Raw genomic sequence first — 22,730 nt, forward strand, 5'->3', positions numbered from 1 at the left:
CGTGAGATACAGTCTAGGATGGTACAAATCTGCCCTGTAAGTAGCTGCTGCCTATAAGCCTCTCCTCCAGGATTTTCAAGGCGAGAGTGAATACTCTCGCCTTGAAAATCCTGGAGGAGAGGCTTTTATCCAACAATTGACGTCTTTGCGCGAAGCCACAAAAAGGGCTCTCGCGGAAGACCAGTTTCTTGACATGCTCTTACGAGCATGTCAGGATAAATGCTGAGCGGGAGCCTATTGACACAGTAGCCCACTATTTTCTATATTCGTTTTTTGTTGTTATCGTTTATAATTTGGGCTTACTGTGTTCAATAAAGTCTATTTCTTTCTTTCTTTCTTTTGAGATAACGACAAACGCAGATGGCGTTCCTCGTTAGATTTTCTTGATATCTAGGAAAAGCGAAGACAATTTCGTGTGATCATAGACCCTCTATTTCCAAAGTCTGCTATAGTCTGGTCCGGGAGCACGTAGAATTTTGTCCAATGACCCCAAGCTACCCATCCTTATCGCTCGCGCGTAATTATATTGCTGTCGCGACTGTGAGACGGGCGCCCGCAGTGAGTGTGCAATTTCTCTTCAGTCTTCACATATTTTGACCAGAAGTGTTTTACTTCCAGAACAATGACGCGAGAAGACGCGGCCATATTGCAGCAACCCCAATACCACGCCCCTCATAACGCGCAGCCTCAGTACCACGCAGCGCCCAGTCAATACCATGCGCCACACCACCATCCCACGCAGGTAAGCATATGACGCTAACGCGACGCGACTGTAGCGTAACTGTGACGCGAAGGTAGCGTGACTGCGACTCTAACGCGACGCGATAGCGACGCGATTCGAATGTAACGCGACTCTATCAAAAGGCACGTGACTCCAACGCAACGTAATTAAACATATTATAACGTCAGCCGTTCTACGCAGGTGATATTGTCATGATAACAGTTGTGGAATAGATAGATACAACTAGCAGCTGTCATTCTGCTCCTAACTAAACTTAATAATATATTTTGCTCTAACATTTTATTCATTGTATAAAAACCCTGTCGTAATATCACAATCACAAGTTTTTATTTCTGTCTACTCTAGATTATTATTACCTAATTTCTAAGCTAGAATATAGATTGTTAAAAAAGTACAGTCAATATCGTAATATCATTCCTCAGGCTACCAGCCTATCTTGCTTAGAAATTAGTAATAGCAGTCTAGATATTTTCATATCACTACATTTCCCTTCGCCTAATGGCGCAGCTACACTATGCGCGAATCAGATAGTGTAAACACTCAATTCATTTCGTTTCGCCCATACTTCCGTGCTTCTGATTAGCTTGTATTCGATCAACTTCGCATAGTGTAACTGCGCCATTACGAACTGCCTACTAAATCTATCCCAAAGGTCAGCATAGGCTGGTCGCTTGTACATATCACATACATTAACCATAAACCATTCTAAATAAATAGGAACGACCGGCGCAGTACCACGCGGCGCCCAGTCAGTACCACGCGCCGCCCCATCAGCAGGTTAGTGCTTATGTCGTTGGCGATAGGGTTCATTTTTCTTTATCACGCTTGTTAGTAATGCTGTAGATAGTTTGTATGTACACGAGTGTTGTAAAATAAGTTCTAAAAGCAAAAGAGGATTGCATTCTGTAAAAAGTATGGACTAAAAATTACTTTTTCTTTTGGCGTTGGTTTATTAACTTTTGTCGTTATTTTTTATTTCATTTTATGTTGTAAAATAGGTTTAAATATTTCTTTTTTGCTTTTATTCAGTGCTTACGTATTTTTGATCGAGTATTATGTATTAAAAGTGTTGTTATTGATGGCAGTGTTTGTAAATTTTGATTTCTCGTAAATGTCGTGTCTGTGAGATACTTTTTTTTTAAACTGGCACTACGAGTTGTAATTGTTATTTTGATAAAAATCTACTTAAACGGGTTTTGTAATTACTCCGATTAGGATAAGATTACCATGCTGGAATGTTATTTAAAGGTTTTGACAAACAAAATCTTACTTTACACTTTGCTATTGTTACAGTCAAAAAATATCAAAAGAAGAACGGTCATCTGTGACCCAGGCCCGACAGAAACGAGACATACCTCAGTTTTTTTGTCATGTCTTAATTAGTTAAATTATATATTTTTTATATTCGAAATCTATGTATAACACCAAATTATTACCCTTTGTTTTTGTTCAGGCGTCATACAAAAACTAATACAAAATGCCTATTTATCACCAAAATTGGTATGTACCTAAATGTCTATTACAGCTGCTATGGAATGTCTACGTGACCTGGAGATACAGCCGGATTATACAGGATGGAAACGAGAAGTTACAAAAACCAAAAATTCAATGTTACTAGCTTCCATAATCTGTAACCTATTATTGGTACCATTTGAAAGAGCTCGTGAAGCACTTTCAGAATCAGTAACTAGTTTTTCGATATCTTGTATAGTTTAGAAATAATCGAGTGAGATCACTTATCGTTCCATATGTATAACCACCCTGTATAATCCGGCTGTATCTCCAGGTCACCTAGATACATTCCATAGCAGCTGTAATAGACATTTAGGTACATACATTTACCAATTTTGGTGATAAATAGGCATTTTGTATTAGTTTTTGTATGACGCCTGAACAAAAACAAAGGGTAATAATTTGGTGTTATACATAGATTTCGAATATAAAAAATATATAATTTAACTAATTAAGACATGACAAAAAAACTGAGGTATGTCTCGTTTCTGTCAGGTCTGGGTTCTTTTTTGTATGGGGCGTGACCGTTCTTCTTTATTTTATTAACATCACACTTTGTAGTCAAAGAAAAAAGTTAGCTTAGCTATAGGTTCAGCGCTTAATGAATCAGTCAGTGTCTGAGGTATGGGAAGCGGCACGGGAGGGTGTTTTTGTTACGTCAAATGTCAGCGAGACTTCAGATTTGTATGCTTTGTCATGTCATAATATGTCAATGTCATCCCTTCCGCCCGTGCCGCACCCATACCTCAGGCCTAGACCTATACGTAAACTATAAACATTTCCTAATATACATTTAATGTCAGTATTTGAAGTGTGTGGGTTTCTCTTAACCGCTTGAGTCCCAGACGGCATTAATGAATGTCATAACAATTGATTATCTATTGTGTCTAGATTCGCGGGCCTTGAAGGATTAAACTACTGTACGATACTTTTTACAATGACAGTGTACCCCAAATTGCATCAGTTTTCTTAACTTTACTTGCAATCAAAAGTAGTAAGGCCAACATGAGTTGAAGCATGTGTTTATCAATATGAACCAGTGATGTGACATCAATATGTCTTCCAGCAAGCGCCGGCGGGCCCGGCGACAGCGCCGGCGCCGCCGCCGCCGCCGCACGGCGTGCACCACACGCTGCCGCACCAGCCCAGCCAGCCCGCGCCCACGCCCACGCATCATCGCACCAACAGGTGAGCCGTGGGCTACCTTTATCATCATTCCAGCCATAATAAATAAATAAATAAATATCCTTAGACATTCTACACTGCGCTTTTAGTCCCAAACTAAGCAAAGCTTGTACTATGGGTACTAGACAACGGATATAAACATACTTAAATACTTTTTTTTTATAAATACATACTTATTATACATAGATAACACCCAGTCCAATACAAACAAATATGTTCATGCACACAAATGTTTGTACTGTGCGGGAATCGAACCCGCTACCTCCGGAATAGTAGTCCGTTTCGAACCACTACACCAAACGGCCGATTCCAGCCATAGGATGTCTACTGCTGAACATAGGCCTCTTCCAATGACTTCCACATCGCACGGTTGGTAGCGGCCTGCATCCAGGAAAATGCTTCTGAGTAACTAATGCCCGTTTTCACCATCGAACCCTAATTTTTAAGTGACTCCTATGTAAACAAAATTTCTGTTATTTGTTACCATAGGGATCACTTACAAATTAGGTATTGATGGTGAAAACGGGCATAAGTTCTCATGCGAGAGGCACGCGCCTGTTGCTTTTAACAGGTAACCAGCAGCGGCGCGCCCCCAAAATTTTGCGTGAGATTTTTTAAGTCGTATTGGGTTCACGCTCCAGCTCTAGCTCATCCAGCTCCGAAGCCCGAAATCTTTCAGCTCGAGCTCCAAAATCGTTCACTGAACGTTTCCGAGTACGTCTCCAGCATCAGAAGTTGCTATCTCTCTCATCTCACACAAAGACCATACAGGGTGGAATTTTGTAATGTCACCTGGAGGGAAAGCACTCTTAATACGAAAATCTTTGAATGCAGTTCTCTTTCTTTTAAAAAAATTAAGGAATGTTTTCTTTGAGTAAAGTTTTCCATCTACAGTATTAAAAGTACTTTCCCTCCAGGTGGCATTACAAAATTCCACCCTGTATATGACCTATAACGAAACTAAAGTACGGCCAACTAACAGCGATACAAAAGGTCGATACGACTGTCGAGTTGATAGTATATTGTCTCTTCCCATCTTGTGTATTTGTCGTAATGTCTCGTTCTCCCGCCAAAATATGTCAAAGTCAGACGGGTTCACGGTTCACCCATGACATTGGGTTTGTTTACATTTGGTATCGTTTCTCGTTGGCCGTACTTTACGTGAACAGTGTTTCGGCGTTGCCCCCATCCGTACTAACAGTAGTGATGTGTGTTGCAGCGCGCCGATGCCGCCGAACATGTCTCTGCCGCTATGGCTATGTATAGTTGTAATGTGGGGGAGGGGAACAATTTGACTACAATCCCAGAATAGGCTAGTTTCCTTTTTAGTCCGTCAATATTGGACACATATATTTTTATTTGTCAATCAAACAAGTAATTACGAAGCTAAGATGCGTTGAAGTTCCGCGTGTCGTCATAAAGTGCTACACTTTTAAGCACGCCTTGGCGTCACGGGCCTCTTCTTTTGAACTTTGGCGCGTTGTATCTCTTTAAATTTTCATTAGTTTGAAAAAGTGAAAAATACGTGTCGAGTATTTTTTGATAAGTTAATCGACGGACTAATTCTAACTCTTATTTTTTACCCAGGAAACATTCCTATTATGTGACCCTATCGCCATAGGCTTAATATCCAGTCAGTCCAGTACTAACAGTAGTGATGTGTGTTGCAGCGCGCCGATGCCGCCGAACATGACTCTAGCGCCGGCGGCGCCGCCCGTCCCGCCGCACCAGAACCTGGCGCACGCGCCGCCCGCGCCGCTCAACAACGTGAGTCCACATTCGTTTGGTTACCGACAGTTCCGTGAAACATGTTCGTTCCTTTTAGCCAAATGACGTCCATCATCATCATCATCATCAACAGCCCTTTACAGTCCACTGCTGGACTATGAGCCTCCTCCACTATAGTGGAGGGTTTTGCCATAATCTCCACGCTTGGCAGGCGGGTTGGAGATCGCAGTTTAAAAGATTGATGTTTTTCAGAGAGCGCTGCTGCCCACGTGTGGTGACGGCAGAGTAGAATACATTTGTCACCAACCCCTACTCTTCCCGCGGGTGTCGTAAGAGGCGACTTAGGGACTACACATAAAACAGAGAATGACGTCCACTGTTGGACAAAGGCTTCCCCCAAGGATTTTCACAACGACTGGCCTTGTGACACCACCAGATCGTCGGTCTACCTAGTGGGAGGCCTGCCCACACTACGTCTTCCGAAACGTGGTCGCCCCTCTAGGATTTTTCTGTCCCAACGACTATAACTCTACTGATGCTGTTTTAAACATGAACTTTGGGTGGTTATTCACATTTGCCGTTTACTTTTTTCGCTCACTCTCACAGACTCACTCGTTTGACTCATTCATTGACAGAGGGTCACTCATTTACTTACTCACAATCTCAATCACTATTTGTTGATACTTCTTTTAGATACATACAACACGCTAAAGGAAAACTTTGGAGGCTAATTATGTTATGTGTTTTTCAGGGGCCAGTTGCACCACCGACGCCGCCTGCGGCACCGCAACCGCCACCTATGGTGAGTTATATCCTCAATGCTGAAGCTTTGCAATCATTGGATCATCCAGCCATAGAATGGTTTCCATGTTGATCGATTATTAGCGGCCTGTGTCCAGCGTCTTCCTGCTACCTTTATGATGTCGGGCCACCTTGTGGATGGACGTCTCACGCCTCGTTTTCAGCGATCATTGGATAATGACTAGTGACTGAGTTTGTTGCGGCGCTTTTTCTCAGCACTTGCCAAATGTTGGTCTCGAAGCGCTGTTAGAGCAAAATGATTATGAGACACTAGCTTTCCGCCCGCGGCTTCGCGCGCGTGGACTACATTATCTACATATTTTACGGAACCCTATTTTTTCCCAAAATAAAATTTAGCCTATGTTACTCGTGGATAATGTGGCTTTCGAATGGTGAAAGAATTTTTAAAAACGGTCCAGTAGTTTTTGAACCTATTCATTATTTATTTATTTATTTATTGACAAAGATCTACCAACAACACAACTTTACATAAACAAGTAATGCATGCAACCAAACAAACAAATAAACAAACAAAGTTTTCCTCTTTATAATATTAGTGTATATGTGAAGGCTCCATAAGAGCAAAAATTTTAAAGTATTTTTTTAATTAGTCTTTTATTTTATTTTTTTTATTCTAAGACTTGACGATTCTCTTGTAATTATTTACTGATAACTTAAGTCTGATCTTCAACCCACAGCAGCAACCGGCCGCCGCGCCGCCCGCGCCGCCGCCGCCGCCCGGCGCGGTCGTGTCCCCGCCGCCGCCGCCGCCGCCGCCCGCGCCGCCCGCGCCGCCGCCGGACCCCGCCGGCCTACAGCACCAGCTGCAGCAGGCGCGCCTCCGCCGGACCAGCGGCGCCGGGAACACTCCCGCTAAGGTAACGCCCGGCGTCGTGTCCCCGCCGCCGCCGGACCCCGCCGGTCTTCAGCACCAGCTGCAGCAGGCGCGCCTCCGCCGGACCAGCGGCGCCGGGAACACTCCCGCTAAGGTAACGCCCGCCCCGCCGCCGCCGGACCCCGCCGGCCTGCAGCACCAGCTGCAGCAGGCGCGCCTCCGCCGGACCAGCGGCGCCGGGAACACTCCCGCTAAGGTAACGCCCGCCCCGCCGCCGCCGCCGCCGGACCCCGCCGGTCTACAGCACCAGCTGCAGCAGGCGCGCCTCCGCCGGACCAGCGGCGCCGGGAACACTCCCGCTAAGGTAACGCCCGCCGCCGCCGCCGCCGGACCCCGCCGGCCTGCAGCACCAGCTGCAGCAGGCGCGCCTCCGCCGGACCAGCGGCGCCGGGAACACTCCCGCTAAGGTAACGCCCGCCCCGCCGCCGCCGCCGCCGGACCCCGCCGGTCTACAGCACCAGCTGCAGCAGGCGCGCCTCCGCCGGACCAGCGGCGCCGGGAACACTCCCGCTAAGGTAACGCCCGCCGCCGCCGCCGCCGGACCCCGCCGGCCTGCAGCACCAGCTGCAGCAGGCGCGCCTCCGCCGGACCAGCGGCGCCGGGAACACTCCCGCTAAGGTAACGCCCGCCCCGCCGCCGCCGCCGCCGGACCCCGCCGGTCTACAGCACCAGCTGCAGCAGGCGCGCCTCCGCCGGACCAGCGGCGCCGGGAACACTCCCGCTAAGGTAACGCCCGGCGTCGTGTCCCCGCCGCCGCCGGACCCCGCCGGTCTTCAGCACCAGCTGCAGCAGGCGCGCCTCCGCCGGACCAGCGGCGCCGGGAACACTCCCGCTAAGGTAACGCCCGCCCCGCCGCCGCCGCCGCCGGACCCCGCCGGTCTACAGCACCAGCTGCAGCAGGCGCGCCTCCGCCGGACCAGCGGCGCCGGGAACACTCCCGCTAAGGTAACGCCCGCCCCGCCGCCGCCGCCGCCGGACCCCGCCGGTCTACAGCACCAGCTGCAGCAGGCGCGCCTCCGCCGGACCAGCGGCGCCGGGAACACTCCCGCTAAGGTAACGCCCGCCGCCGCCGCCGCCGGACCCCGCCGGCCTGCAGCACCAGCTGCAGCAGGCGCGCCTCCGCCGGACCAGCGGCGCCGGGAACACTCCCGCTAAGGTAACGCCCGCCCCGCCGCCGCCGCCGCCGGACCCCGCCGGTCTACAGCACCAGCTGCAGCAGGCGCGCCTACGCCGGACCAGCGGCGCCGGGAACACTCCCGCTAAGGTAACGCCCACCCCGCCGCCTGCCGTCGTATCCCCGCCGCCGACGCCGCCGGACCCCGCCGACTAGCGGCGCCGGGAACAACACTGCTAAGGTAGTCATAGTCATAAATGTTTTATTGCATCATATACAAGGTGTCCCAAAAAGTTGTGTTAAAGCCGAAGCCCAGAGGTAGAGCATCACTAGGGCTATCCAAATCACCCCCTGTATGTTCCGCGATTTTTGGTAGTTTTCGAGTTATGATTGTTTTAATTATCATAGCCACACATCGTAGCCACGATAGCCGAACGGTAAAGGGGTCGGAGTGGCCGACTCGTGATCCGGGGAACGCGGGTTCGAATCCCACCGCCGCTCGACTATTGTGGTGAGCCCACTCGTAACACAAGCTTATTTAGCTTAACACGAGGGGCTAATGGGACTATTGGTAATTTGGGCAATACAAATTGCTAATAATCTTAAAAAAAAATTGCGTTTAGGCACTTTTTTGGTCACTGTGACGTGAATAGTCAAGTTACATGCCTGACTTTTTTATTATTCTTAGATGAATACTAAGGCCTAGTTGATTCAGAAGTATTTAGTTTACATCCGTAACACGAATGCAAACTATAATCCTGTATGTTGTAAAAAAATAAATTGAAAACTATCGAAAGTCACGGTGATCTTGTTTGTAAGATGATTATCGAGACTGTGAAAAAATCATGTACGAGTAGTATAAAAAAATGTGTGTTTGTCCTCAACAGACTGGTGGCGCGGCCCCGGAGGCGGCGTCGCCCCCCGGCGGGGCGGAGCACTCGGGCTCGTCGTCGTCGTCGGGCGGGAGCGCGCGCGGCACGCTGCACTGCATGATGCACGAGATGGCTCGCACGCTGGCACGCCGCCGCGCGCACCTCGACCGCGCTGAGGTGGGTGAATGGATTGTTTTAACGCACTAGTCATTCGGTGATCCTTATACATCTAGCGGCACATTAGATCAAGTCTACGGTAGACAAATGAATAGAGTAAAGAGTGTAGGTATTCAGTCTACCTACTTATTCTTGTCCAAAGTACCTACTCGTGTTATTAAGATTGACCTAGCCGTTGCGGCTTAACGCAATCCGCGAAACAAAAGCCAAACAAAGGGTGGACCTCCCAATATTACATTAATGCAAGAGCTATTACTGCATGATGCACGAGATGGCTCGCACGCTGGCACGCCGCCGCGCGCACCTCGACCGCGCTGAGGTGGGTGAATGGATTGTTTTATCTCCATAAACACTAGAACAAAATGTAACTATTGTCTGGTCCGTGAGCACGTAGAATTTTGTCCAATGACCCCAAGCTACCCATCCTTATCGCTCGCGCGTTTATGTTGCTATCGCGCTCGCACACTCACTGCGGCTGCCAGTCGCACAGTCGCGACAGCAATATAATTACGCGCGAGCGATAAGGATGAGAAGCTTGGAGTCATTGGACAAAATTCTACGTGCTCACGGACCAGGCTTTAGCGCGGTATGTACCTCTACCCACAGCGGCAGCGAATATCGCTCAGGTTTGAATAGGCCTTAACGCAATCCGCGAAACGAAAGCCAAGAAAACAAGGGTTGACCACCCAATATTACATTAATGCAAGAGCTATTACTGCATGATGCACGAGATGGCGCGCACGCTGGCACGCCGCCGCGCGCACCTCGACCGCGCTGAGGTGGGTGAATGGATTGTTTTAACGCACTAGTCGATCGGTACCAGCTAATAGCACATTGAATTACAAATGTTACTATTCTATTATCGTCAAGATCACTCTTAACTAGGCGCGTAGCGTAGGGATTATCTTAACGCACTAGTCATTTTAATCCTTATACATCTAGCGGCACATTAGATCAAGTTTACGGTAGAGTAGACAAATGAATAGAGTAAAGAGTGTAGGTATTCAGTCTACTTACTTATCTACTTACTTATCTTGTCCAAAGTACCTACTTGTGTTATTAAGATTGACCTAGCCGTTGCGAAAGCCAAGAAAACAAAGGGTTGACCTCTCAAATTACATTAATGCAAGATCTATTCGTGCCGCACGCTCGCACGCCGCCGTGCACACCTGGACCGGGCTGAGGTAAATAGATTGTCTTAACGCGCTACTTCATCGCTCCAACACTAGAACAAACATAACTAGCTCCCGTTCTGCCGTCGTCGTGACATTGGTAGATTGATTTACAGCGAGTGCTCTGTCGAGCCGCGTTTAAGGTTCCGCCACTCTGACTCTGAGATGCCGCTGTTTAGTAACTTGGGAGACGCTGCACTGCATGATGCACGAGATGGCGCGCACGCTGGCACGCCGCCGCGCGCACCTCGACCGCGCTGAGGTGGGTGAATGTGAATGGATTGTTTTAACGCACTAGTCAATCGGTACCAGCTAACAGCACTTTGAATTACAAATGTTACTTATCTATTATCGTCAAGATCACTCTTAACTAGGCGCGTAGCGTAGGGATTATCTTAACGCACTAGTCATTCGGTGATCCTTATACATCTAGCGGCACATTAGATCAAGTCTACGGTAGACGTATGGATAGAGTAAAAAAGTAGGTACTTACTTAAGTACCTACCTCTTAGTGTTATTAACATTGACCTAGCCGTTGTAGCTAAACGAAACGAAAGCCAAGAAAACAAAGGGATCTATTCATGCCGCACGCTCGCACTCTGCCGTGCGCACCTCGACCGCGCTGAGGTAAATGGATTGTCTTAACGCGCTACTTCATCGCTCCATAAACACTAGAACAAAATGTAATTATAGTTTGGTCCGTGAGCACGTAGAATCCCGTCCAATGACCCCAAGCTACCCATCCTTATCGCTCGCGCGTAATTATGTTGCTATCGCGCTCGCACACTCACTGCGGGCGCGCGTCGCACAGTCGCGACAGCAATATAATTACGCGCGAGCGATAAGGATGGGAAGCTTGGGGTCATTTGACAAAATTCTACGTGCTCACGGACCAGGCTTTAGCTCCCGTTCTGCCGTCGTCGTGACATTGGTAGATTGATTTACAGCGAGTGCTTTGTCGAGCCGCGTTTAAGGTACTGAGATGCCGCACTCTGTCTCTGAGATGCCCCTGTTTAGTAACTTGGGAGACGCTGCACTGCATGATGCACGAGATGGCTCGCACGCTGGCACGTCGCCGCGCGCACCTCGACCGCGCTGAGGTGGGTGAATGGATTGTTTTAACGCACTAGTCGATCGGTACCAGCTAATAGCACATTGAATTACAAATGTTACTTATCTATTATCGTCAAGATCACTCTTAACTAGGCGCGTAGCGTAGGGATTACTTTTTGTCACCGTGACAGTATATCTATTTGCTCCTATAAAGAGAGAAAAAGAGTCAAAGATTGACTTTTCCGTTGTAACTTTTCCGTTGTAGATACACAAACCGTGGAAGCAAAAAAAAATTAAGCTAACCTCGATCGCGCTGAGGTAAATGGATTGTCTTAACGCACTAGTCATTCGGTGATCCTTATACAGCTAGCGGCACATTAGATCAAGTCTACGGTAGACGTATGGATAGAGTAAAAAAGTAGGTACTTACTTATTCTCTGCCGAAGTACCTACCTCTTAGTGTTATTAACATTGACCTAGCCGTTGTAGCTAAATGAAACGAAAGCCAAGAAAACAAAGGGTTGACCTCCCAATTTACTTTAATGCAAGATCTATTCGTGCCACACGCTCGCACTCCGCCGTGCGCACCTGGACCGGGCTGAGGTAAATGGATTGTCTTAACGCGCTACTTCATCGCTCCAAAAACACTAGAACAAAATGTAACTATAGTCTGGTCCGTGAGCACGTAGAATTTTGTCCAATGACCCCAAGCTACCCCATCATTATCGCTCGCGCGTAATTGTTGCTATCGCGCTCGCACACTCACTGCGGGTGCCAGTCGCACAGTCGCGATAGCAATATAATTACGCGCGAGCGATAAGGATGGGTAGCTTGGGGTCATTGGACCAAATTCTACGTGCTCACGGACCAGGCTTTAGTAACTTGGGAGAACGCTGCACTGCATGATGCACGAGATGGCGCGCACGCTGGCACGCCGCCGCGCGCACCTCGACCGCGCTGAGGTGGGTGAATGGATTGTTTTAACGCGCTAGTCAATCGATGAAGGTCGCGAGAAGAACCTAGATGCGGACAGCGCTGGCAAAATACGTAGGAGTGTCACCTGTCATACATACAGTACAGGCATTCCAAAATGCTTTCTTTAAATGTCTATTGATTAGACGTGAACGAATGACCTTTCACTAGTTTAATATTATTCATACAGCGACTGTAATCGAAGAAAGTATCAATATAAATTATAAAAAATGTGACAGATTCAATTTCGAGATCGGTTTACGGAGCTGATGATGATTTTCTAATGTATTGATGTAATATGATGTATTGCACTATCTCAAGTATCATTATTCGTTTCAGGAGTCCTCGAACGACAACTCAGTGAACAACACGCCAATGAAGACTTGGGAGCGCTCCGCTACGCTGCCGCACCGGCTGCCCGCCGCATGCAACGGCAACGCTTGTGAGTATCTACCCAATAATTATTAATAATATAATAAATATTCGCATGTGGGAAACAGAAGTAACAACAGAGTCTTCAACTTTCTTTTACCTACTAAATAATGTATGAATTGATTGAATAAAATGGCGGCCATCGCTACCTACTGCTGCACAGAATCGGTTCACCCATCTGGTTTAAGATGCACGCCATCAGATTTTGAATATTTTGCACTTTTCTGCTTGGAGATAAGAGCACCTCTTGCTTTTGATGCAATTTATACTTGTTTATAACAAATGAGTCCATTTACTTAGTGTGATCAGCAGGAAAGCATTTGTTTAGTTTAACGCCATTTAGCAAAATGAAATCTCCATGGATTTTCATTGTACACTTTATCTTCAACTTCATTGCCACTTTTTAATATCCATAAACGATGTAAATTGCACCCTATCTCTTTAATAACACGGTCGCGTTTCCCGCAGCGAGCTCGGAGTTTTTATACTTAACATAATATGTATAACCTCGTATTTAGGTTCACAAACAATGCAAATTGGAACCTAACTCCTTAGTAACACGGTTTTATTTCCCGCAGCGAGCTCGGAATCCCTATACTTAGTGAAGATAAATAATAGCATAATATTAAAGTCCACAAACAATGCAAATTGGAACCTATCTCCTGAATAACACGGTCTTCTTTCCAGGAGCGATCTCGAACCGTGCATACGCTAATATCCATAAGCGATGCAAATTGCACCCTACCCACATAATAATACGGTCTTATTTCCCGCAGCGAGCTCGGAGTCCGCATACTTACATAATTATAGCCTCGTATTTAAGCCCATCCATACACAATGCAAATTGCACCCAACCTTCTTAAGAACACGGTCTTATTTCCCGCAGCGAGCTCGGAGTCCGCATACTTACTCGTACATAATTATAGCCTTGTATTTAAGTCCATCCACACACAATACAAATTGAACCCTACCCACATGATAATACGGTCTTATTTCCCGCAGCGAGCTCGGAGTCCGCATACTTACATAATTATAGCCTTGTATTTAAGTCCATCCATACACAATGCAAATTGAACCCTACCCACACAATAACACGGTCCTGTTTCCCGCAGCGAGCTCGGAGTCCGCATACTTAACATAATTATAGCCTCGTATTTAAGCCCATCCATACACAATGCAAATTGCACCCTACCTCCATAATAACACGGTCCTGTTTCCCACAGCGAGCTCGGTCGGAGTCCGCATACTTACATAATTATAGCCTTGTATTTAAGCCCATCCATACACAATGCAAATTAACCCTACCCACATAATAATACGGTCTTATTTCCCGCAGCGAGCTCGGAGTCCGCATACTTAACATAATTATAGCCTCGTATTTAAGCCCATCCATACACAATGCAAATTAACCCTACCCACATAATAATACGGTCTTATTTCCCGCAGCGAGCTCGGAGTCCGCATACTTAACATAATTATAGCCTCGTATTTAAGCCCATCCATACACAATGCAAATTGCACCCTACCTCCATAATAACACAGTCCTGTTTCCCGCAGCGAGCTCGGAATCCCTATGCTTAGTGAAGATAAATAATAGCATAATATTAAAGTCCACAAACAATGCAAATTGGAACCTATCTCCTGAATAACACGGTCCTGTTTCCACGAGCGATCTCGAACCGTGCATATGTTACGGTTAATGTGATAAATTGAAAATTATTAATAATAACCGGTTATTATGAATAATTCCCGACAGTCGCGGTAAAAGTGATAAATTAATCACATTTAACAGTGATTATTTAATAATTCAGCCTTAGTACTAACAAATTTCATAAAAGAGAACAACATCTTGTGTACGTGTTCGTGTACAGCCAAACTTTTGAACGTTTTGATATCATATATTAATATAATTTGACATAATGAGTTTGGAATGTTTCTTGCATAATATTACTTTTCCATGATGCCTATAACATAATGTTTTGATTTAAAGTGAAAAATAGGTTAAGGTGCGGCGGTGGTGGCCCTTGGGCCACCCCTAAGCCGCCTATTTAGTTTTATACACACATAAATGACCTCATATTAATCACATTTACCAAATCATGCGGTAATTATTCATAATAACCGGCGATTATTCATAATTTTCACATTTATCACTTTGACCGTAACACATACACTAATATCCATAAGCGATGTAAATTGCGCCCTACCTCCATAATAACACGGTCTTATTTCCCGCAGCGAGCTCGGAGTCGGCGGCGGCCGCGGCGCCCGCGTCGCCGCGTTCTGTCCGCAAGAGGTTCGGCTCCGCCAGCGAGGAGACCATACTTAAGGTAAATAATATAATATTTATTCATAACTAGCGGCCGCCCGCGACTTCGTACGCGTGGATCCCGTTTTACCCCCGTCATCTATCTTACGCGGTTTAGATTTTTTCATACAAACGTTTTTTCCCACTAACTCCCGTACCCGTGGGAATTTTGCAATATCCTGTTGTAACTAAGCTTTAAGTTTACTAAGGTACCTGCATGGCAAATTTCAAGCGTCTAACTTAAGCGGTTTAGATTTTTCATACAAAAAGATTTTCCCGCTAATTCCCGTTCCCGTGGGAATTTCGGGAATTCCTTTCTTAGTGCACCTCTACGTCCCTTCCAAATTTCAAGTGCCTACGTTTAGCCGTTTAGGCTGTGCGTTGATCTGTCACTAAGTCAGTCAGTACCGCCAAAATAAAAAGTTGTCTTTTACCCATTTTCACCATCAATCCCAAATTTTTAAGTGGCCCCTATGATAACACATACAGGCACTTAAAAATTAGGGATTGATGGTGGAAACGGGCACTAAAGCTTCAACCACACCAACGCGTGCAGATCGCCATCGCCGGCGCGATCAAAGGCCAGTGACAGGTCGCGCGTCCCATGACAGTCCACGCGACCTGTCATTGGCCTATGATAGTTCACGCGACCTGTCATTTCCCTATGATTGCGCCGGCGATGGCGATCGGCACGCGTTGGTGTGGTTGAAGCATTACTCATCTTTAAAATCGTAATATTAATTTCTGAACGTAACCTGTTTGACAAATAATTGACAATAACCTTTTGAGCCGGACGTATAATAATAATTGTATGACAACTAGGTACGTTGGAATAAAAATGTCAGTTATAGCCTGACCAGGAACATAAAAACCCTGGCATAGAGGCGCGTCAATTGCATTTGATAGTGCAACACTGAGTACAGTCGTACCTGTGTTAAATTAATAGGCTAACTTTATGTATCAGGATTCAGGATTACGGGCTAATTTGATATTTTTATAAATTAACGAAAAAATATTATTATAGGTAACCTGGTTTAAATAAATTAAATGAAACCATCAATCGAGTTAATAGGGTTTATTTTATTATTCATCAATAATCAAATTCAGAACTTGAATATTCAACTGCAATGTCTGCTCATGAACGCTTCAAACTCGGTACTTCTTTCCCAATTCCATAAAATTCAACACTTAGAAAGTGACAAAAAACTTTAAAATAGGTAGTTGAAACAAACCACAGCTAATTTTCATAGTGGACTGTACTATACGATAAACATGTCAGTCAATTTGACAACCTTTGACGAAAACATTATTTAATGAAAATATTGTCCGAACCCTTAGTATTTCTCTTCGACAAATACTTTAACACATTGTAAACCACTTTTCTTTCACGACTATAAAAAGATTTTAGCAATTTAATTCACAAAATCAATTGCGCACATTTAAAATAAAGTTTGTTTACACTTGACAGCAATAGACTGACATGCAAGGTGACATATCAATGAAGTTTTCAGTTACTGTTGCCATTAAAAGAAATTAGTACCATTAGTTTTCCGCAACATGGCGAGGGTTTTTATGTTCCTGGTCAGGCTATAACAACAGTTATCGGTGCTTCCGTTCTGCTCAAAACGTCATGTTTAAGACGCTGTAAGAGCCCTTAAGGGCAAATATTCAAACATCAGGGCTCCCTAATCCGTCTGGCCAGGAGACTCTAGGCCAAATTCTCCTTTTTTTCAAGAGGGTCGTGTAGGGAATCCTGAGAGGGTCGTATTCCAGCAGTGGAGACTAAATGATCTGTTATAGTAAGACACTGGTCTTAACTCGACGTTTAATGAAGTACATAATGTACTCACAGCTTGAGTTACATTATGTACTCACGGCTGCTATGCTGCAGCCGTGGTCACAAGCAGACTGGCGGCTCGCGGCTTCGTCCGTTCGGCTGGGCTTGAAAATTTTTAACTACCCTCATATTGCCATTTGTTACACTATCACTAGTGATGTTACCACGAGTCCACGACACACAATACTCACATTATCCGTATTGCAGCATAGCAGCCGAAACGTCAAGCCGTGAGAACATACTGTAACACATTAATAAACGTCGCGATAAGACCCATGTCTTACTACACTCGACAGCAAATAAATCGCACCACCCGCGACGCGAACTTTAAAGATTTTCTTTTGACACAATATTGGTGTTATTTGAAAGCCCAATAAATATCCTTAAAGAAAAACACATTTAATTTCTTAATAAATGAATAACATATACCATAAATGTGACTTGAAAAAAGACCTCACTTTGGGCTCACCTCTGGGATCAATTAGACCAAATTTTATGGTTATAAAACCAAATAATGATCACACGTGTCCTCTTTAACAGATAGATAGCGATTAATCCCAACTTAACAGTTTTATAGCCATAAAAGTTGGCTCAAGCGTAACTAACAATTTTTTGAAGAAGTGACTCTGGATCCTTCTAAAGCCACATTTTTGGGGTAAAAACCTTTCCTATAATGAAATGAAGTTTAGAACTAGGCTTTTGAATGGTACCAATATTGGTGTGAAGTGGGGATGCATACGTTTGAAAGTGCTTGTCGCGGGTGGTGCGATTTATTTGCTGTCGAGTGTATTTTAGTTTAAATGGAACGCGAAAGTTTAAAATCTTATAAATGACGATAACGTAACTTACGATAAATTCGTCTTCACAGCAAGTGAACGGCGGCAACGAAGGCGGCTGCGTATCGGCGGCTGAATGGGACGCCTTCAAGCAGGAGATGATGAAGGAGATGCGCCGCGAGCTCACGCAGATCAAGAAGGAGATACTAGACGGTGAGTGGTTATAACTCAGTTCATATCCGGCTCGAAGGACCATGTAGAATTAGAAAAGTCTCGAAGGACCATGTAGGAAAGTCAGCCGCTTACGCAGATCAAGAAGGAGATACTAGACGGTGAGTGGTTATAAGTCAGTTCATATCCGGCTCGAAGGACCATGTGGAAAAGTCAGCCGCTCACGCTGATCAAGAAGGAGATACTATAGTCTGGTAGACGATGAGTGGTTAGAAACTTGGAAGTTGTTGCTTCATATCCGGCTCGAAGGACCATATAAAAAGTTTGCCGCTCACGCAGATCAAGCAAGAAGGAGATAATAGACGGTGAGTGGTTATAAATAGTTGGTTCATATCCGGCTCGAAGGACCATGTAGAAAAGTCAGCCGCTCACGCTGATCAAAAAAATACTAGACGGTGAGTCACTGGACGTAGCTCCTTGGTACAGAAGCTATTAGATCTGTCCGGCTCGAAGGACCATGTAGAAAAGTCAGCCGCTCACGCAGATCAAGCAAGAAGGAGATACTAGACGGTGAGTGGTTATAAATAGTTGGTTCATATACGGCTCGAAGGACCATGTAGAAAAGTCAGCCGCTCACGCTGATCAAGAAGGAGATACTAGACAGTGAGTGGTTATAAACTTAGAAGTCGTTGGTTCATATCCGGCTCGAAGGACCATGTAGAAAATTCAGCCGCTCACGCTGATCAAGAAGGAAATACTAGACGGTGAGTGGTTAGACTTAGAAACTTAGAAGTCGTTGGTTCATATCCGGCTCGAAGGACCATGTATAAAGCTCGCTGTTTATAACCGGCTTAAAGGACCATGTAGAAAGTTATAGTTCGCTGGTTCATAATTTCATATCCGGCTCGAAAGACCATATGAAAAGTTTCGTTGCTTGTCAATACTTTTAATATCTACCTCCGCCACGTAGGACCATAACTTGTAGCTCTAAAGCATAAAGTTAATATACCTAGCAGAATTAACCAACTAAAGGACTGAGCGAGCGAGATGTCACTAGCAGCAACACTGTATGATAAAAAGAGATGTGTGATGCGACGTAACAGAACCTGCAACTATATGACAGTTCGCTAATCGTTAGCAATCATTAGCACGAGTACTCAGATTTTTTCAGATTTCAGAAATGGTTTTTATTGCAACGAGATTCTGTCTGTACGTACTTAAATTGTTAATTTGTATGCCAATTCTGAAATTCTTAAAGCACATATTTCATATCGGATTCATACTTTATCTTCAAACCGACGTTAAACTTCATGAACAATGACGACGAATATGCTAATATGAACCGTATTGTTACAGCAATGAAGGCGGAATTCGCGCGCAGATAAGAGAGCCGCTAGGTCGTCGAGTGACAAACTAGTCCACCGCCAGCGACCGCGAACAAATATTTGAAAACACCAGCACGGTACCATTCTACTAATATCAACGAGAAACCACCAAAAATCAGCATTAATACTATAGTTATAACAACTACCAATCGGTAATCGATATTGATGCACAACACTATTCACGAGCTGTCAGTTTGACACAAAACTCTAGATTGTCTACGGCTTCCCGCGCTTTCTGTGAAGATGTCTTTACTACTTTTTGTGTAGTTATTTTGTCATTGTCTAGCTATGGCGCTGTTGAGAGCTGAGCTAAATATAATTTGGCGCTTTTTGAGGTAAGTGTATTGCCTTGATTTAGTTTTTTTGTCATCTGCGCTCCATACAACAAAATGAAAGGAGGCTGTCTATGTGACATTTTTATTTTTAAATTTGAGACCGGAGAGGACGAAGGAATACACAAATATAATTTAGTAAATATCAAATAATAGAAAATGTCCTAAAACTTATAATTGAAACCTTACCCAGTTAAACACAAAATGCATCTAGCACTGATTAAATATAGGTCGAATTATTTCGTTAATATGACTGCTTTTAGCTAATTTTTCTGCAATTAATGCTAATATACATTTTTTGACTATTTATCAATGTACTATTTGTATTCTATAATTAATATTGTATACATTTTTGAGAGTTTTCTTAGCGAAATGTATGTAAATGTTGACGCCTAAAATATTTACCCAATGTTCTAAAGCTGATATTGAACTGATTTAGTATTTTAATCTTTATCCCAATACCTACTTAAATAAATAAAAGTAATTTCAATAGCCTAATTTTGTTGCAAATGGCCTTTAGATAATTTATGGAATATCTTTGATTTTACTTAATGCAAAGGTTAAAAACCTTTTAAAGTGAGATACGTGGAGTAAAACAGAACAAAAATATTTGTTCGTCGGTACCGGGGGTATATTGTGATCAAAGCAACGTACTACGTATATAAAATAAGGTCCGTCTGTCTGATGGACGCGGTCTAACAACGACTATCCAATGGCAACACCTGATGATTACAGTTTTTGAAAAACATTTTTGTGTTGCCAGTTTTGTTTTCATAATTTTCTTTTGCTTTTTGTTGCATCTTAGATGGTTTGATAAGATGGTGTGATGCCATATTTTATTTATTATTGACATAATCATCGTGTTTGTATTTATTAATCATAATAAAACTGTCTCTCTTTCATTAGATTAAGATGTCAGTGTTGCAAGTGTAAATAAAGAAAAACTACCAAATCCTCAAGTGTTGCCAGCACAAAAAATCGGTCTACATCCGCTTCGATGTCGATTTCTATCAACGTATATTTCGAAATGACGTGTTTATAAAAAGGCTGTTGTCGAGACAATCAACCGATTGGTTCGTATAATCGAGATTGGTATAATTAGTAATTAGCGCACGAATCGAAGCATAAAAAGAGCAAGTTGTGTTTTTTTAATTTTATACTTAAAAATATTTATTCGGATACGTATTATGTACGTAGTTTTTAAGGATACTGTTTATACTGTCTTCAGTATTGAGTTTTAAATTTAAAAGCAAATATGAAAATCAAACTGCGATGTATGTTTATTTATTTTTGTAATAACAATACATAGCTTTACAATTTCAAACTATAGCAAATACCAAAGTCTTTGAGTGTTAATTTTAAAAACAATTTATAAATCAGAGTTACAAACTTTATTATAATGTATCTGTTACATAAAACTCAATATTGAATTCCGGTAAACGTTGATAAAAATAAATATGTGTAATATTCATGTAGTGTAATTAGTATTACTCTATATTTATTGACTTTACGTCAAGCGACGGTATAGCGTAAGATATTATACATAAAGTAATATATTATATTACATAACATACATATGCTATGGCATCGCCTCTGTTGCCGAGCGATTAATGTATATTTCACTTTTAAAATATCTGGACACCCTGTATACAAAACATTTTATCGAGAAAGTCTTCCATAAAAATAAGTTTTAACTGTTTCAGTTTGAATATGAATAATTTCTTTTCGAGTTTTTGAAATAGTGAAAATGGTACATTTATTTTTTATTTTCTTTTTTATTCAGTTTTTTTTTGTAGGCAACACTGTTTTTTTGGCCAGAATTATACCTCAGGTGTCCATTATAATCACATGATAGGCCAAACTAGATTAAGACGCTTTATAGATCGCTCCCATTAAATATAAATAAGGTTTATAGTAATCTCACCCATCTCTCTCGGCAACAGAGGCGAAAACGCCGTATACTATACAAAATGTATCACACAATTTTAAAAAGTACATGTCAGTAGCAGTACATAAAAAAAAATGAGGATTCATAAAAATACGTTTTGATCGTTATTTTTTAGTTAATAAGAGAAGTTGGACTGATATACCATTCCAATCACAGACCGAGTGAAGGCCTATGATTTTCTAAACGTACAAAACAGACCGTAAACACCAATTTTTTACTATTTACATTTTTGTACGTGACACTAACGAATAACGTAGCGAAAAAATAAACGATTGGCTTTTTTTAAAACAAAACTGGTGCTCAAAGTGAAGTGATTCCAATATTTTTTCGGTCGTTCGACTGAAAGTGCATTTATGAGTTTTTATTACGTTTTGTTTTTCGATACCACAGTAGAATTCCACTATGAAAAACCATTATAGCAAGTGATTAACACTTAGTGATATTTACTATATAACTATGTAATATGTAAGATACTATGTAATATGTTAGTATTAAAAATCATTTTAATATAAAGCAAAACTAACCAAATTTTAGTTGGGTCTAGCTTAACGCTATATAAATATTATGTATTGGTCTCAGCTATGTCAAAGACTATTTATTCTGTAGAAAATGATTATGCCATTATGTAGACTTTTTCTTTTGTGCCTAAATAATTTTGAAAACTAAGTGATGTCCAGAATTCAATTTCAGGAAGTATTAAATACAAAACAAACGAAAACTTCTGCCTACCGTCTTTTTGAGGCTAATACTAAAATATATTTTTTTCTGATGGTTTTCTAAAGCCTGGTCCATGAGCACATAGAATTTAGGCTACCCATCCTTATCGCTCGCGCGTAATTATGTTGCTGTCGCGCTCGCACACTCACTGCGGGCGCGCGTCGCACAGTCGCGACAGCAATATAATTACGCGCGAGCGATAAGGATGGGTAGCTTGGGGTCATTGGACAAAATTCTACGTGCTCACGGACCAGGCTTTACCATGGATGTCAACTAGTTTTCAACTTAAATATTGTACGATGTACTGCGATTAATTATTATAATAAAAAAATATTATGTTTTTGTAATATCGCTCTCAGTATTTGATTTTTAAATGGATATTTTTGTTAGACATTATTTTTCGGTGCATTCGATGTTCGGGGCTTATTCTCTCGAATATTTAGATTTTTTTTGTAATTTATTGCATTGTATTTTAGTTAACGTCGCTAGAATAGGTTACCATACGTTGTTTATACAATTTTGTCCTTAAATTTTTGTAGTCATTTGATTTATGTATTGTACATACATTTTTTAGTATCGAATTATATTTTTTGTGATCGTA

General features: G+C 43.2%; 1 protein-coding gene across 1 annotated transcript in view; it reads left to right on the top strand.

Annotated features, from left to right (window-relative positions):
* LOC135084363 (protein enabled) overlaps positions 1-22,730 on the top strand; it is a 44,633-nt gene extending 21,903 nt beyond the window's left edge. The window contains exons 5-22 of the mRNA XM_063979141.1: positions 619-742; positions 1,460-1,519; positions 3,321-3,442; positions 5,110-5,206; positions 5,919-5,969; positions 6,667-7,167; positions 7,211-7,378; positions 7,422-7,916; positions 7,960-8,127; positions 8,865-9,026; positions 9,734-9,809; positions 10,378-10,460; positions 11,517-11,569; positions 12,141-12,213; positions 12,563-12,665; positions 14,894-14,985; positions 17,669-17,789; positions 19,104-22,730. Of these exons, the coding sequence (XP_063835211.1) occupies positions 619-742; positions 1,460-1,519; positions 3,321-3,442; positions 5,110-5,206; positions 5,919-5,969; positions 6,667-7,167; positions 7,211-7,378; positions 7,422-7,916; positions 7,960-8,127; positions 8,865-9,026; positions 9,734-9,809; positions 10,378-10,460; positions 11,517-11,569; positions 12,141-12,213; positions 12,563-12,665; positions 14,894-14,985; positions 17,669-17,789; positions 19,104-19,132 (2,578 nt within the window). The 3' untranslated portion in view covers positions 19,133-22,730. The remainder of the gene's footprint in view (positions 1-618; positions 743-1,459; positions 1,520-3,320; positions 3,443-5,109; positions 5,207-5,918; positions 5,970-6,666; positions 7,168-7,210; positions 7,379-7,421; positions 7,917-7,959; positions 8,128-8,864; positions 9,027-9,733; positions 9,810-10,377; positions 10,461-11,516; positions 11,570-12,140; positions 12,214-12,562; positions 12,666-14,893; positions 14,986-17,668; positions 17,790-19,103) is intronic.

The sequence above is a fragment of the Ostrinia nubilalis genome, chromosome 26 (assembly GCF_963855985.1).
Source record: "Ostrinia nubilalis chromosome 26, ilOstNubi1.1, whole genome shotgun sequence".
Classification (NCBI taxonomy): domain Eukaryota; kingdom Metazoa; phylum Arthropoda; class Insecta; order Lepidoptera; family Crambidae; genus Ostrinia; species Ostrinia nubilalis.